We start from the raw sequence: 18,147 nt of genomic DNA, 5'->3' as shown, positions 1-18,147 counted from the left end.
TTAATTTGCATTCACATATGTTTAAAGGAGCATACCAAGTCTTCAATATTGATGAAATGCAATTTTATCTCCCATTTTCTTACAATTTACATAGCATAACTATTTCTTGGCATTTTCCCTTCTCTGGCTTTCCTTTTAAAGGCTTTATTTGTTGAATAATATAGACTAAAAATTAAAATAAAGTTGGACTTTCTCCCCTATTCATATGATCTTGTAAGTTTTCAAATCATACAATCAGAATAAAACAGCCATATAGAGCAAACGCCGTGGGAGGAAAAAGCAAATTTTCAAGATAAGTTATTCTGGAAATGTTGGCATTTTGAGAGTGCTTACAATAGTAAAATTTAGAGCAGTGATTTCACAACTTTTCTCCCGGTGTGACACTCATGATGGAGTAACATACTCCTGTATAATAGCCCTACAGACATTTCCTTGAATGTGAATCCCCAGATCCTTAAACAATTTCTTTGGGATAGACACTTTTACGTGTAAGTTTTGTGACACAGAATATGCACACTAATAATTTTAAACATATTGCCAAAGTGCATTTTCAGAGGCAATGCCAATCTACACTTTCAATAACACTGTGAGAATGCCCACCAATCGTTAAATATCTGTCTACCTGATATGTTTAAAAAAAAAAAAAGGTGGTATTCCATTGTTGTTCTCTATAGCAATACTACATTTATAACCCCCAAAAGTGAGTTTGTTGTAGAAAGAAATCATTCTACCATTCAACCATTAGCCCTGATTTTCAATGTTACTATACATCATAACCACTTAATGCTTTTATGTAAGCTCATGCTCAAGTCCCCATTCCAAATTTAACCATCTCTGGAGAGAGACCAAAGGAATCCTCACTTTTAAAGAGCTCCAAAAGTGATGCCGATGTATCCAGGATTAGCAATAATCTATGTATATAATAATAAGACCTGCATATTCCATACTAGAAATTGTCTAAAATTAAGAAATTATTCTTAATATATTCTTCTATTAAAAATTAAAGACCAAAATTGTGACATATAGCTATAGCAGAAAACTCATTAGGATATAAGTCCAATGGGTTGTCATGGTTACTCACTTATTTTAGAAAATGAGAATTAATCATAATACTGTGTGCTGCTGACATAAAAATACATCTAATATTTTTAAAACTCTACTATAGTATAACACACTGAAACCGAATTTCTCAGTAATGTCAGCTTGTGCTGACTGCCCTTAAAATCCAGACTAAAAGCAGTATTTATCAGATAAAAACATTTGTGAAATGCTTTTAGTCCAGGCATACCTTGGACTGGCAAATCTGATGTTATTATAAATCATTTTAAATCTAAATATTGCCAAAAAAGAATACCTTTTTTTTTCTTCAAAAGACTAGCTAGGATCATTTATCTAACTAATGAGTTATACATTATCTTAGTTATACAGAGAGAGGGTACACACAGTAGTTTAGAGTATCACTTTGAAATAAAACAGATACTTAGGTACTAGAATTTTGACCATTAACTTACTATCTGTGGGCAAATTAATTAACCTCTCTGGACTTCTGTTTTCTTACTTAGGAGATGCGAAACTTACAGAGTTGTAATCTAGCTCCACAGGTAACATGCTAAAACTATTCTCTCTCCTTCATTAATAGGGTGGTACTCAACGAGAGGATTTCTGGCAATACCTGGAGATATTTTTGATTGCCACAAGGGAGGGCAGTTGTGGAGGAGGAGAGAGGGGCTACGGAGATCTAGTATGTTAGGCAGAAATGCTGATGAACAATCTGCATTGCACAAGACAACCCTACGCCTAGCCCAGGAAGGAATTCTCCACCCCCAAATGTCAATAAAGTTAAGAGATGAATATGTAAGAACCACCTGTAGTTGTTGACGCAAAAGCTACCTGTATAGTACGGTACAACTAGAGTGGTGTTAAATTTATTCATTCAAAAAATATTCACTGAGCATATGCTATGGTCAAGCACTAGGCCAGGTTCCACTTTAAAGTATGTCTTCAGTCTTAGAATGACTTGGCATTTTTCTCTTCCAATCTTATTTGCATCAATCAGCTTAGAACTTTCTTGTCCAAAGAACAACCAATCACTGATGCTAAATGCACTTGTACAAAGGGAAACATTTAACAGCTAGCTGTTTATTTGCTTCCAAAATAAAAGGGTTACAGAATCATTATTTCAAGATTTCATGATTTATAAGAAACTGAAAGATTATCTAGACAGAGTATATAAGAATTTCCAAGCAGGGAGCCTGAATACTTTTCCTCTGAAAAAGCTTCTCAGATGATTTCGACACATACAGTCCTCTAACTTTATGGAAAAAGAGGCACAGTGACAGTATCAAACCCACATTTGATTTCAACTTTTCCTTCCAGGAGACTAAGGACATATATATTCAACTGGATAGATCCACTTCCTTTGCTGTGAACCCTGTCATATAACATATTTTAGGGCCAAACACTAACTTTTAGCTGAATATAGCTCCTATAAAAGCATGTCCTTTAATGGATAGTAGTATAATTAAATACAGTTTTCCTTTTAAATAAAAGGAAATTTTACAAAGGAATTCCAGGAATTTCACAGGAACTTTAAATCTTGTAATTTAGAAGTATGATTATTAGTCTTATAAGGGAAAGAAAAAAAAACAAACTTACTCTTCTACTGAGAAAATGTCTTTATTAGTGTTACAAAATACACCAGTTTGCATGCACACAGAGTACTCTCCCCTTCAAGATGACATTGTTATTATACATATTACATACTGTATATAGCAACACTGTTATATACAGTGGTTTTGGTTTGGCCCTCCTAACATAGTAAGAAGTAATGGCAAAATATTACTAGCACAAAGACAAGAAAAGACAGAGGAACCCAATCAAGTAGAACACCACAAAAATTATTTATCAGACTAAAACATTTTAGAAAATAATGTAGGCAGCAGGATACAAAGAATATTTCTTAAAATTGATGAAGGTACTAAACTAGGTGTCTAACAATCTTGAGGAGCTCACAGATTTAAACAGAATAAAGTGAAAAACAAGGTAATTCAGCAAAGGGAGGAATAGGCATGAAAATATAACTTTCAGTGATACTTAACTACACACAACTAAATTCATTTTTCAAGTTTTCTTCTTTCTTACTAGGTGTTCAGACTAAGACATTAAAAAATTCTCTGGGTTATAAAAAATATATATAGACAAGTAAAACTTTAATGATTTTTTTTAACTCAATCTAAAACCCAAAATTTAAGGCCAGTATTTGCAACAACATGGATGGAAATGGAAGGTATTATGCTAAGTGAAATAAGTCAGAGAAAGACAGATACCATATGTTTTCACTCATAGGTAGATTCTGAGAAACTTAACAGAAGACCATGGGGGAGGGAAAGGGGAAAAAAAAGTTACAGAGAGGGAGGGAGGCAAACCATAAGAGACTCTTGGATACTGAGAACAAACTGAGGGTTGATGGGGGGTAGGGGAGAGGGGAAAGTGGGTGATGGGCACTGAGGAGGGCACCTGTTGGGATGAGCACTGGGTGTTGTATGGACACTAATTTGTCAGTAAATTATATTAAAATAATAAAATAAAATTTAAGGCCAGTATTATCTATATTTTCAAAGAGAATCATAATTTCCAATCAACCTAGGATACCTAAGCATTCACTGCAGAAACATTTAAGCCAAACACTATTAAGAGGGCAAAAAAGAAATATGAAAAGTAGAGATGGGTATGAATAAAAAAAAAGTAAAAACAGGAAATACTCTTACCACTCTCCTAATCTAGCCAGTTAACTAATATAAGAAGATAACCCATTTAAATAATTCATACATATGTATAAGTTACACATGGAATTTTTAAATACCGTCTTCAACAAAGGAGATTTTACATTAAAAATAACCTATTAAAGAACTCAATACACAATATCCCTAGCTCTAGAAATGGAAATAATACCCTGCTAAAGCCAGGTTCAAGTTAGCTTTAGGTCTAATTCCCTAGTGTCAACTTCTATTTCCTCCAAAATATGAAAATAAGAAACCACACATAATGTGGCCCTTTGGAAATTCTTTTTAAAAAAGAACAAAACAAGCCATTAATGTTTTAAAGTATCTTTAATGCTATCACTTCAACTCGAATGAGAAAAAAATCTCATTTAAGTTTCAAGACTTCTACAAACTTAATTCAAATGACAAAGCTAATCAGAACTTTCATAAAATGACCTTCATTAATCAACATTAGAGGTAAATTAAGACAATCAAGGCACCATATCATATTTATCTTTCACTACAATCATTACAATTCTAAAAACGCATGTAAGTTTAGATGTCTAGATGCAACAGCTGTCCTGGCTTCCATAGATCTGTAACTTAAAATCCTTAATCCTAAATAACTCAGAAATCAAATTCAGTTGGACCAAAAATAAACAGTAATTCAATGCCAGCGGACAGAGAGTTAAAGGATTAACCTTCCTCAAGAGGAGGGAGGGGAGAGAAACATTCGGTTCTAGAAAAGAGAAATAATTTATTTTAAAATGATTAACTTTGATTCAGGTTATATAGAAGTACTATAAAAGATGAATATTAAAGATTAAATTGAGGCAAAAATAAAGCAATTTGACATGTGTGTTTGCTTTACTAACATTATTATGTAACATGTTGAATGTAAGCACACAGGTATAAACAGACTTACAACATGCTTCTCCAATATTATTAAAGACGACATAATTCAATTATATTTATATTCAGTCACAAATATTTCAACCTTAATAAGAAATAAAGTAAGGCAGAGAAATATAAAATATATTCTAGGACATCCAAGAGGAGAGGGAGGGAGAAGAATTATGTTATTAGTATTCATTATAAATTCCAAATGAACTATACAATACATAATTTATCTTAGGATCTGGGGTAAGGCTGGGTGGGGACAGCAACTGCAAAGAATTTATAGAAAGTAGCAAAGGTCTTTGTGCTTAGTTAGCGAAGGGTCCTTCAAGAAGAACTGCAAACAGGTGAATAAAGGCAGATTTTAAAACTTAGAAAACACTGATAACCAAAGAATATGGGCTCCATTCTCTTATCCTCATAAAATAATCTGGACTCTCATCCAGCAGACAACGCACGTATATACTGTTTCTAACTCCTTGACGCATTCTAAAACATTTAAAATAAGATGAACGGCCATCTCCCTCCATTCCCTACAAACTCCTTTTCTGGTCCGTCCCACAAAATTTTTATCATTCTCACACACCCACAACCCATTCATGATTCTCTCCTTCAGCTGATAACCTCTATTTCACTGTGAAGTATGAGAAAGGTCGTTTGGTTGGAAGTTTGCTCATCAGGGGAAAGGATGTACCCAGTCAATTCTATCTACAATGAACCCAATCAACCCAGGGTCTGGATCTTGGCATTTCATACCACCTCAAAAAAAAAGTTTAAGTTTGATTCTATTTTCTCTCTTTACAGAACTTTTCTTGTCCCACTGTCACGGCTTTGCTATGAGCCCTTCCCTAGCACATAATATGTCAAGCCTGTTAAGACTCTAGATACCGTCTCCCTTCATCATCAAGATTCTGCCAAGAGTAGTCAATATTTGCTGTCACTATTTCCTCACTATCCAATGTCTCCTTAACAGACTATAATCTGGCATCTGGTTACCATTAGTCTACTAAAACTAAGCCTAAGTGACAATTCTTAGTCATTTTTTACAGTCATTATCCTAACTGACTTCTGTGACATTTAATTCTCCTTATTATTCTTCTCCTCCACTTTCTCCTCTTTTTCTTCCCACTGTCTGTCTACTTCCTTACCAGACTACTATTCTTTCTCTAGCATACCTATCTCACCTGCTAACATTTCCTAGCATTACAAACACTATCAAGATGAGTTCAGCTACAGAAGCAGTTTTTAAACTTTTGGGTCTCAGGACTCCTCCACAAACTATTAAAAGTGTTGAGGACCCCGAGAGCTTTTATTTATGTGGGATATAATTATCAATATTTACTATTCTAGAAGTTAAAACTAAAAGTTTTGAGACACCAGAATATACAAGTCATCAGAGTGATGATGTCATCATGTGTCATTACACACTAGAAATTTTCACACTGTAAATTCATGAGAAAATGAAAGTTAAAAAGCCAAACATGTCTTAGCATTATTGTAAAAAAGGCAAATAATGTCTTAGCATTACTATACAAATTGTTCTGACCTTCAGAACCCTCTGAAAGAGTCTCAGAGACACCTCCTTCCCCATCCCCCACCCAGGAATCCTTTAACACTCAAGGATTTAACACCCACACCAAAAATTCCTCTAAGTCTTCATCTCTAACCTGACCTCTTTTCCTGAGCTCCAGATAGCTCCTACCACCTAACTGAAGTACCATCTTCATTTGGTCAGTTCACAGATATTCAAACTCACTGTTGTCCAGAATTTAATTCATTACCTTCTAGGCCAAATCTATGTATCTTCCTTCTGTGTTATCTATCTTCATCAAAGGCACTAACATTCACCTAAAGCCAGATAACTTTAAACAACCCTAGGTTCTTCCCTTTCCTTCTTGACCCTCATTCAGTCATCAAACCCTACTGATTCTACTTTTATAATCCAGTAGAATGTGAGAGCTTGTTAGAAATGCAAACCCCCACTCCAGACCTAAAGGCATAAGGAACCGTTGGTAATTCACTTGCACACTAAAATTTGAGAAGCATAAGCCTGGATGGTGATAATATCAATAACCAAAGTTAGAAAATCTGAAGGAGAAGGCAGAACCGAAAAGGTAAACTTGAGAACACTTTAATTAGCACCCTGCCCACTTTTTTCCCTCCTACTATTAAACTGTGGAGGTGAGCAGTTTCGTAAAGGTGGCAGTATTCCTTAACTAAATGATCTTCCCAACTTAGATTTCTCCTCTCTCCCAACTCTATTCTCTGTACTGCCACCTGGGGGAGCCTTCCTCATCTCTACTTTGCGTTTTGTTTCTCCTGCTTAAATGGCTTGCCATTATCTAGACCAAAGTCCAAATTCCTTAGTACAAAGAACAAGGGGTTTCAAACCCTGATTCCTACCAATCTTTCACCATCCTTGCATATCCTACCTACACCAGAAGTCTGCAAACCAGGTGAATCACACAGGCAGATTATGTTTTTTAAGCTTCTTGGGTGATCTAAAGTGCAGTTGGGGTTGAGAACCACTACACCATGCCTTGAACAAAACTTTTGCTTCCTGATAAAGTCTTGAACAAAACTTTTTGCTTCCAGGCAAAAGCAAAAAGCGTATCATAGTCTCTCTGCCTGCCTTCTCATACTTTGCCCTTGTGTTCTGGGATGAATTCATAGCCTTTCTAACAACTCAATCACCATCTCTTCTTTAAAGGAAGACTTCTCTTTTCTCCCCTCTTCTCCCCTGCAGGCAGATGGAATTGGAGGGTTCTTGCTCTTTGCTCCCATACCACCTTGTACTTCTATCATAGCATAATCTACACTGTTTATGAAGTAGTCTGTTCTACTAGACAATGATCTCATGTGAACCCAGGGATTGTATCGTATCCATCTTTTATATTCTCTGTGCTTGGACACAGAGGCTAGAAGATAACAGATATGTAATAAATGCTTACTGAAAACAGCAAATTTTTGGAGCCTATCAAACAGACCTAGAATGATGTAAAAAAAAAAAAAAAATGAAGCAAAAACAAGACCAATCTACTTCCTATCTACTAGGCAATTTCATTAACAAAGGGAAAAATCTCTGTTCTAAATTCTACATTTAGTAACAAAAAGCAAATCTATGTATGAAGTAATTCACATCTGAGCTGAAATGAAAAATTTCAGTTGAAGTAGATTCAAATCAGCCTAACAGTGAATATCAGATGCTTTCAGTTTTAACAGTACAAGGATGGAAAACAGAAGGGTTCTGGGTGTCTGAAAAGAGTACTGGGTAGGAGGAAAGAGCCCAATTGAAGAAACAAAAGCTCAGGATATATATTAATATGCATAAATAAAATGTGGAAATAAGTAACAGGAAGAAGGGCTAAAAGAATTGAGGATGCGGTAGGGTAGAGGTGGGTGGCAGAGAACTGCTATTTTTTTTTTCAAATAAACTTCTAGTACTGATTGTTCATAAAAACAAACACTATTATTTAAGAAAACGTAATGGATCAAGGGATGGATTACCAAAAAAATAAAATGACACCAGAAGACAATGAAATACTACATAAACTTTACTACGAGGTGTATCAGGAAAAAAAAAAGCAGTACTCCACCCTACAATTGTTTACTCCCAACAACTTCATTTAAAGACCTACAAGTACCTGTATTTTGAACCGTGTAAAATTTCATCCCAAGGAAATTCATTAATTAAAGTATCTTAATATAGAAATAAAACCTGGAAACCATTTTCCAGATAAGTAGCTTCCTAAATGATAAGGCAAAAAAAAATTCCTTCTTCAAATCTTAAGGAAAAAGTGTAAGCTGTAGACCTTTCCAATACTGTGCCACTTGACTTAATGATTAATTTTTAAAAATTCCAGATACAGAACACAGAACAGCAAAAGCTCCAAAATTTTAAGACTTTCTATTCCTTCCCGAAATGTCAAATTTCTATACAAATTAAGCTAAGTATATGCAATGGTTAGCCAAATTGTACTTCACTGTAAATTATACTATGGTCTTAAAAGAAAAAATTTTAACTACAAATACAGCCAAAAGCGACTCTTAGAATTCTTTAAAGGGAAGTGGTACTTTCTTATAGACTCATTCTTTTAAAGAATTGAAATACTCTATCTATGGCTTATATTGGGAGCATGGGTACCTATAAAGGACATGGAAACATATAACTACTTTAGGTGATCTAATTACTAAGTTTTGCCATTAAAAAAATCTCTCAACAATATCAGATTTGGTGAAGAGAAAAGGGAAATATCTAAAACTATTTTATTACCCTTCATAACGTAAGAGCCTATGAAAGAAAAGACATGTGAAATTACTAAGTAGACCAAAATCTGGAAATATCAAGAAATGTTCCAAAGTCCAGGAGATATAAAGTGAAAACATTCTTGATGTAGCTTCTGAAAAGCTGTACTCTGACTAAATCTAAACCTACACTTTGTAAGGACTTAATGTAAATGTGCTAATTTGAGAACAAACTAAACTGTGATAATCTGGTGCTACAGGGGCTACTAACGCTTACCTCAAGGGAACCTACTGCAGATAAAGTCCCGTCACTTGCACAGTCCTTTCAGCTGCCTGCCAGTTGTCTCTGTGGAAGGGAAAGCCTGATGAGTGAAAACCCTATGCCACACTCCTCTGGAGTGTCAGGGTGCCTGCATAGAACTGCACAAAACTGTCTACCTAGAGAGTCCTAGATGTTTTCAATAACACAGGACTTAAAAAGATGCCACCTTTGACATTCTCTTTCCATGAACACCAAAACCAAATGGCTAAGAGTTACTAAATGCTAATGACCTACTGATATTATCAAAGAGATATATCTACACTAGCCCAAGTAGGAAAAAGACTAAAATGGATCAAAGAGAAATAAGTTAACATTGAAAGGAAAACACAAACACACATACACACATACACACATACACACACACACGCATGCGTTGAAAAGTAACACAATGCTATAATCTGAGCAGAGGTTGTATCCACAAAAAGTGATGTTGTTGCATCAGCAAGTGAATGCTAAAACCCAAAGAACTTCCTATCTACATATGTCAAAAAAGATGCTATTAAGTACATCATGCCCATTGTTAACTATACCATGGATCCAAATGCCTACTTATAAAATCCCACGTATTTTCTTAGTGGGGTCAGTAAGTGGAGGGGAAGGGAGAGGATTTTCCAGGTAGTTTTAAATATGAAAAGTGAAAAACAACAGCATGAAATTCCGCAAGAAATTTCCAAAAGAGAAAAAATATGTGTATCTACATCTCAGTACACAAACCCTTACTCAGAACCAAACTAAGAGGGGAGTATAACAAAAAACAGTGGAAAGCTGTAGTACATAGTTCAAAAACCACTTTCATCTACTAGAATTATAAATGGCCAGTAACTGTCTTCCATTAAGAACACTTATAACACTAATGTATAAGTTCAGCTACATAACCAAAGAAACTATATTTTCTTACTAATGCCAAATAGTCTTCAGTCTGAATACTGTGCTTCATAAGGCAGAACAAAAATGCTCCCATCAGAAACTTTAGCATTAATGCTTATTAGCACAAAGATGGGGGGTGGGGGGTGGGGAACTATTAAAAGAAAAAAGGTGATTCCAGCTTTTACTTTAATAGCACCATATTTAAAATGAAGTTACTTACCTCAGATTCTTTGTCACTTAAAGATCCCAAGCTTCCAAAACTGTGATTAGAACTTTCATTATTTGTTGAGGCCTGTTAAAGATTTTTAAAAAGGTAAAAATTAGGAATAATTTTTAATGAAACATACTACAAAAGGTAAACTATCTTCATAAGTGAAAATAAAGTGTGATTCCTTTAAGCAAGGAAGTTAAATGAAGTAAAAATGAGAAATATCAACTTCTTAACACTACAAATATCTTGGAAAGTTTTATCAAGTCAATAAAGATCTGTATTTCAGGAACTGACTTGTTTTAGCTGACTTTTTAGAATACCAAATTCAAGAACAAAGGAACTGGGCTATTACTAGGATAACAAGATCCCTAAAATTAGTACCCAACATATAAAAAATGATGCTTCCTTAAAAAAAAAAAAAAAAGTATTATTTGTGCTCCTTAATTCCCTTCACAATCTCATCAAATTCTATTAAACACCATCCACACCGCTTTTCCTTTTTTTATATAAAACAAACCAGGCAATCCTTGGGGTTTTGTTTTGGTTTAGTCTTTTAAGAAAACTTCTTCCCATCTATACCATTTTAATTGCTTCAACCAAGAGTTTCTACATTTCCTTTAGTAATACTTTTTTAAGTTTATTTATTTTGAGAGAGTAGGGGAGGGGCAGGGATAGAGGGAGAGAGAATCCCAAGCAGATTCCATGCTGTCAGCACACAGACCAATGCGAGGCTTGATCCCACAAACCATGACCTGATCGTGACCTGAGCCGAAGTTGGACGTTTAACCAACTGAGCCATGCAGGCACCCCTCCTTTATAATGTATTTTTAAATTTTTTTAAATGTTTATTTTTTGAGAGACAGAGAGAGAGAGCGAGCAGGGAAGGGGCACAGAGGGAGACACAGAATCCAAAACAGGCTCCAGGCTTTGAGTGGTCAGCACAGAGCCCAACTCGGGGCTCGAATTCACAAACTGCAAGATCATGACCTGAGCTGAAGTCAGATGCTCAACCGACTGAGCCACACTGGCGCCCCTCCATTATAATACTTTTAAACAGTGACAGGATGACATTTGCTATGTTTCCAATATGTTTCTATGATGCTCATTATTTTGTAGACTTTTTTGGACCATCAGCTTTAGATCAGTGTCTTCCAGGAGTGTTCAGATCAGAGGATGACAGACTATGGCATATTTATCAAAGATGATGCATGAATAACCTATGTGTACAGGCAGGCCAGTTGATATCCCTGTTTTTCTCCACTTTGTTAAGAGTAGGAGCTAATCCTACTGTTAAAAGGTTGGAAGTTGGCCTACAATTACTCTTAGGCTAACTTCTAAACTGATGACTCTTGAGTCCTTGCATACATGTCTAGTACTATGCTGGACAATGTAAAGGCTGTTTTCAACACAAACCAGCAGTGAAAGTCATTAAGATTCAAGCACTATTTGGAAGAAGGTATAATTAGAGCAAGATTATTAAACACCATAAACAGCCATTAAGAAGTGATAAATTAGATTCAGAAACAATGGATGCTGTACCATGTTTTTGAAAATCCCCAAATCCTCAGATAAAAATATAAACCCAAAACCCACAGACAACATTTACAACAAAACTGGCTGACAAGGAATCTCCATGAATTCCCCCAAAAGAGAAGGCAGGGACAAATCACCAATAACCACAGGAAATGCATCATAGGAGAGGAAGCAAAAGGAAACAATGACAGATCTGAGAAAAGAGACTCTGAAAACAGCAATTTAAGTACAACGGCTGTCATTGGAAGGGTTTCTGTCCTTTCCAACAGGGATTAAGTATGGGAGGACCATGGTGAAGTGTGTGAAGAAGTTGGAGCAATCTAGCCTCTAGCTACGAACTCTTAACACATCCCTCATAAAGGTATCACAATGAGGATAAACTACTGGGTGCAGAATCAAAATTGAGCACAAGAGGTACAATGAAGATAAAGGAAAGAGAATATTCAGATAAAAGTGAGGAAGGGAGCAAAGCCTAGAAATTTCAGAAAGCAGATGCCACACTTTTGAAGAGTGCCCAAAAACAATAGCAGAGAGAGCTCTGTAAGAAAAGCCATTCTAAACCACAAAAATGTAAACAACCGAAAATGATGTAGGTCAATCCCATGAAGTTATCATAAGAAAAAGAAGAAAAAGGAAACATGGGATAACATCCTGATAATAAAACCATACCAGGAATACATATCCACAAAAGAGTATGAAAACTATACCTACTATTTCAAAATGAGCTAAAAAACATTACAAAAATGACTCAAGACATGAAAGAACATAAAGCTGGTTTCTTTTTTTTTTTTTTTTTTTTTTTTTTTTTTTTTTTAAATTTTTTTCAACGTTTATTTATTTTTGGGACAGAGAGAGACAGAGCATGAACGGGGGAGGGGCAGAGAGAGAGGGAGACACAGAATCAGAAACAGGCTCCAGGCTCTGAGCCATCAGCCCAGAGCCTGACGCGGGGCTCGAACTCCCGGACCGCGAGATCGTGACCTGGCTGAAGTCGGACGCTTAACCGACTGCGCCACCCAGGCGCCCCAGAGCTGGTTTCAAAAAACTGAGATTTAAGGTTAACAGAACTCAGGAAAATATCAGAAATAAGAAAAAAAATTTTCAGAAATGAAGATTAAGCCTGAATGAATGTAAGAGAAAATACATACATGTAATGCTTCAAGAGAACTAGAAGGTAAAAAGGAGAAACATTTCTGAAATTCAAATGAAGGGATAAAAAGGATTGAGAAGGCAACAACTAATGAAGCAATAAAAATTCAACATTCAGGTAAAATAAGTCTTTAAAGAATAATACCAGAAGAAAACAAATAGTAAAAAGTATAATTCAAGAAAATCTCCTTGAAAATTTAAAAAAATAAAAGGAAACTACCAACAGAAAAGCACATTGTACACCTAAGAATACCAACCCAGAAAGCCAATATCAAATTTTTCTAAGGAAACACTATATGCTAAAAGAAAATGGAGTAACATACTTAAGATATTCAAGAAAATATAAATGAAGAGTTTTATATTCAGTAAAATGGATTTTGGGGACGCGTGGGTGGCTCAGTCAATTAAACATCTGATTCTTGATTTCAGCTCAGGTCATGATCTCACAGTTCATGAGTTGGAGCCCGTCATTGGGCTCTGTGCTGGCAGGGTGGAGCCTGCTTGGGATTTTCTCTCTCTCTGCCTCTCCCCTGCTCATGCTCTCTCTCTCTCTCTCTCAAAATAAATAAACTTAAATTTTTAAACTGATTTTTAACACATAGAAGGCACTGATAAACTGTTATCAAAATGTCGGAAATCAATACTGCTCCCATGAACCTTCCAAAAGAATCTAGAGAACAAGTATTAGATAACCAAAATGAACAGAATTTCAACCTAAAAACTAATGGGATGCAACATTATTTACTTGTTGATAAAGATTAAATGAGAAGTACAAGGAAGAGAGCATAAAATATAATGGCTAAAGCATGTCAAGTTGTTAATAATAAAATACTATTTTAAAATAGGAGATGGAAGAGTATGGAAAGCACAAGCAAAAATGGTAACGGTGTTTGGTAATCACTTTGGTCACTATGATAATACAACTATTATTTTAAGACTGCTATGTGTAAGATATGGAAAGGAGTGAATAACTATGTGACCTTCTATCAGCTGCTTTATGTCCTTGAGAACCACAACTTTTAGTACAGAAGAAAGAAAATAGAGATGTTAAGTAAAAACCTTGTAAGTTCCGATTTGAATTGGAAGTATAAATATAAATTCATAAGGTGTTTTTAACTTTTACAACAAACAACAAAAAAATATAATGGAGATTCTGTAACAAGTAATAGAGTATCTCATCATACCAACATTCCCTCAGATAACTATATATTCTGGAAAAAGAAATAAACAACAACTACCTGAAGGTATCTGAGCAACCAAAAGTAGGCAGCATCTGGATAGGATATAATATCTGGAAGAAAGGAATAGAACTGGGTGGGTTTCCTATTTCTACAGCTTTCACCTGAAGAAAGGTCCTAGTCTGAACAGCACAGAACAGCTGGAACTTGGATCAAAATACGCAGTCTTACCAGCCTGAAAAAACAGAGGTTGGAGCTACTGCAACAGCTGGAAAGTGAGAGGGCATACGCTGGAGGAGAAATAACCACAAAACAGAATCCCATATTCTACATATTAACTCTACCCATGTCTATGGCTGGTCACTAATATATACATGGGTGAAACAGACTCTAAGCAGTCCAAATAAGGCTACAACAACTAAAAAGAATAGTCAGCCACTGTCTCCTGTGGGGAGAGACAGCCTGGAGTTTAGTCCAGCCAAAGTAACTGCTTGTTAACACAAATAATTTGTTAACACAAATAATGACCAAAAAATCAACTTTCTCCAGAAGAAGACACCAAACCCCACAGTCACTATAATGTATCATTTACACTGTGAAGAATATAATACAAAATTCTTAAACATAAAAAGAAACAAGAAAATGTGATACATACTCAAGAGAAAAGACAATCAATAGAGACCAACCACAAGTAACCCAGATACTGAAATTAGCAACAATCTCAAAGCAGCTACTGTAAGTATGCTCAAGATGACAAAGGAAAATATGCTTGTAATAAATGAACAAATTAGAACTTTAAGCAGAGAAATATAAAAAAGAACCAAATGGAAATTCCATAACTGAAAAATTCACTCTCTAAAATAAAAAATTCAATGAATGGGCTTAATAGCAAAATGGAGAAAGTACTGAAAAGATAAAAAAATTACTCAAACTATATAGAGAAAAAAATATTTAAAAAGAGTTGGCTCTTGGACACTGAAGCAGTCTAACAAAAATTTACTTGGAGTCAGTCACAGGAGAGGAAAAGGGGCAGAAAAAATATGTGAAGAACAGCCAGAAAATTCCAAAATTTGGTTAAAGACATAAATGTACAGATTGAAGCAGCTCACTGATTTCTCCAAACAGAAATACAAAGAAAACCATAACTATGTACATTATAGTCAAACTACTGAAAACCAAAACTAAAGAAAAAAATCTTACCACAGTAAGATATCACCTCACACCTATTAGGATGGCTATTACCAAAAAGACAAGAAATAACATGTTGGCAAAGATGTGGAGAAAAGGGAACCCTTGGCCACTGTTGGTAGGAACGTAAACTAGTACAATTCAGAACATTTCATCCTAAAGCAGCAGAATATACATTCTTCTCCAGTGCACATGGAATGTTCTCCACAACAGACCACATACTGGGACACAAATCATCTCTCAACAAGTACAGAAAGATTGAGATCATACCGTGCATATTTTCAGACCACAACACTATGAAATTCAAAATCAACCACAAAAAAAAATTTGGAAAGGTAACAAATACTTGGAGACTAAAGAACATCCTACTAAAGAATGAATGGGCGGGGCGCCTGGGTGGCTCAGTCGTTGAGCGTCCGACTTCGGCTCAGGTCATGATCTCACACTCCGTGAGTTCGAGCCCCGCATCGGGCTCTGTGCTGACAGCTCAGAGCCTGGAGCCTGCTTCGGATTCTGTGTCTCCCCCTCTCTCTGCCCCTCCCCTGCTCATGCTCTGTCTCTGTCTCAAAAATAAATTTAAAAAACATTAAAAAAAAAATGAATGAATGGGCTAATCAAGAAGTTAAAGAGGAAATTAAAAAGTTCATGGATGCCAATGAAAATGATAACACTACAACCCAAAACCTCTGGGACGCAGCAAAGGCGGTCATAAGAGGGAAATATATAGCAATCCAGGCCTTCCTAAAGAAGGAAGAAAGATCTCAGGTACACAACCTAACCTTATGCCTTAAAGAGCTGTAAAAAGAACAGCAAATAAAACTCAAAACCAGCAGAAGACAGGAAATAATAAAGATCAGAGCAGAAATTAATGCTATCGAAACCAAAAAAACCCAGTAGAACAGACCAATGAAACCAGAAGCTGGTTCTTTGAAAGAATTAACAAAATTGATAAACCACTGGCCAGTTTGATCAAAAAGAAAAAGGAAAGGACCCAAATAAATAAAATCAAGAATGAAAGAGGAGAGGAACATAAACTAGCACAGCCACTATGGAAAATAGTATGGAGTAAGGTAACTGGATGACTCAGTCAGTGGAGCATGCAGCTCAAGATCTCAGGGTTAAGAGTGTGCTGGGTACAGAGATCACTTAAATAAACTTAAGGAAAAAAAAAAAAAGACAAGTATGGAGGTTCCTCAAAAATATTAAAAAATACAATTACCAGGGGCACCTGGGTGGCTCAGTCAGTTAAGCTCCCAGCTCTTGATTTTGGCTCAGATCATGATCTTACAGTTCATGGGACTGAGCCCTATGTTGGGCTCTACACTGACAACACAGGGCATGCTTGGGGTTCTCTCCTCTTCTCTCTCTGCCCCTCCCTGTTCTCGCATCTGCCCACTCACTCTTTCTCTCAAAATAAATAAACTTAAATATATATATATATATATAATTACCATACAATCCAGCAATTCCACTTCTGGGTATTCATCCAATGAAAATCAAACACTAATGCAAAAAGTTATCTGATCAGCAAAACTGAAAAGCAACCAACAGACTGAGAGAAGGTATTTGTAAATGACATGTAAGATAAAGGGTTAGTATCCAAATCTATAAAGAACTTATCAAATTCAACACCCAAAGAAAACAAATAATCCAGTGAAGAAATGGGCAAAAGACATGAATAGACACTTTTCCAAAGAAGACATCCAGATGGCTAACAGACACATGAAAAGATGCTCAACATCACTTATCCTCAGGGAAACACCAAACAAAACTACAATGAGATACCACCTCACACCTGTCAGGATGGCTAACATTAACAGCTCTGGCAACAACAGATGTTGGCGAGGATGCAGAGAAAGAGGAACCCTTTTGCACTGCTGGTGGGACTGCAAACCGAAGCAGCCACTCTGGAAAAACAGTATGGAGGTTCCTCAAAAAATTAAAAATAGAGTTATTTTACAACCCAGCAATTGCACTACTAGGTATTTACCAAAGGATACAGGTGTGCTGTTTTGAAGGGGCACATGCACCCCAACGTTTATAGCAGTAATTCTGACAACAGCCAAAGTATGGAAAGAGCCCAAATGTCCATTGAATGATGAATGGATAAAGAAAATGTGACATATATACAATGGAATATTACTCAGTGACCAATTCTTGCCATTTGCAAGAATGGAATTAAAGTGTATTATGCTAATGTATTATTTGTCAAAGAAAGACAAATATATGACTTCACTCATATATGGAATTTAAGATACAAAACAGATGAACATAAGGGAAGGGAAGCAAAAAATGTAAAATAGGGAGATAAACCATAAGAGACTCTTAAATTACACAGAATAAACTGAGGGTTGCTGGAAGGGTGTTAGCTGGAGGAATGGGCAAGGGGCATTAAGGAGAACACTTGTTGGGATTAGCACTGGATGTGACACATAAGTGACCAATCACTAAATTCTATTCCTGAAGTCATTATTACTGAAACCATATTAACTAACTTGGATTTAAATTAAAAAAAAAAAAAAAGTGTGCTTGTGATGAGCACTGGGTGTTGTATGGAGTGTTAAATCACCAAATTGTACACTAAAACTAACATTACACTGTATGCTAACTAATTGGAATTTGAATAAAAACTTTAGTTAAAAAAAAAAAAAGAAGAATTATCTGCACCCCATGTCTGCTACAGCATTATTTACAATAGCCAAGACATGGAAGCAACCAAAGTGTCCATCAATGGAAGACTCGATAAAGAAAATGTGGTGTATATATATATACAAGGGAATATACTCAGCCATTAAA

The 18,147-nt window shown here is 35.7% G+C and overlaps 1 protein-coding gene across 1 annotated transcript in view; it reads right to left on the bottom strand.

The window, feature by feature from the left end:
* The window catches only part of TLK1 (tousled like kinase 1), a 150,395-nt gene that overhangs the window by 74,851 nt on the left and 57,397 nt on the right, over positions 1-18,147 (bottom strand). The window contains exon 3 of the mRNA XM_047870347.1: positions 10,313-10,384. Coding sequence (XP_047726303.1) covers positions 10,313-10,384 — 72 coding nt within the window. The remainder of the gene's footprint in view (positions 1-10,312; positions 10,385-18,147) is intronic.

The sequence above is a fragment of the Prionailurus viverrinus genome, chromosome C1, assembly GCF_022837055.1.
Source record: "Prionailurus viverrinus isolate Anna chromosome C1, UM_Priviv_1.0, whole genome shotgun sequence".
Taxonomy (NCBI): Eukaryota; Metazoa; Chordata; class Mammalia; order Carnivora; family Felidae; genus Prionailurus; species Prionailurus viverrinus.
This window is presented reverse-complemented; position numbering and strand designations above follow the sequence as displayed.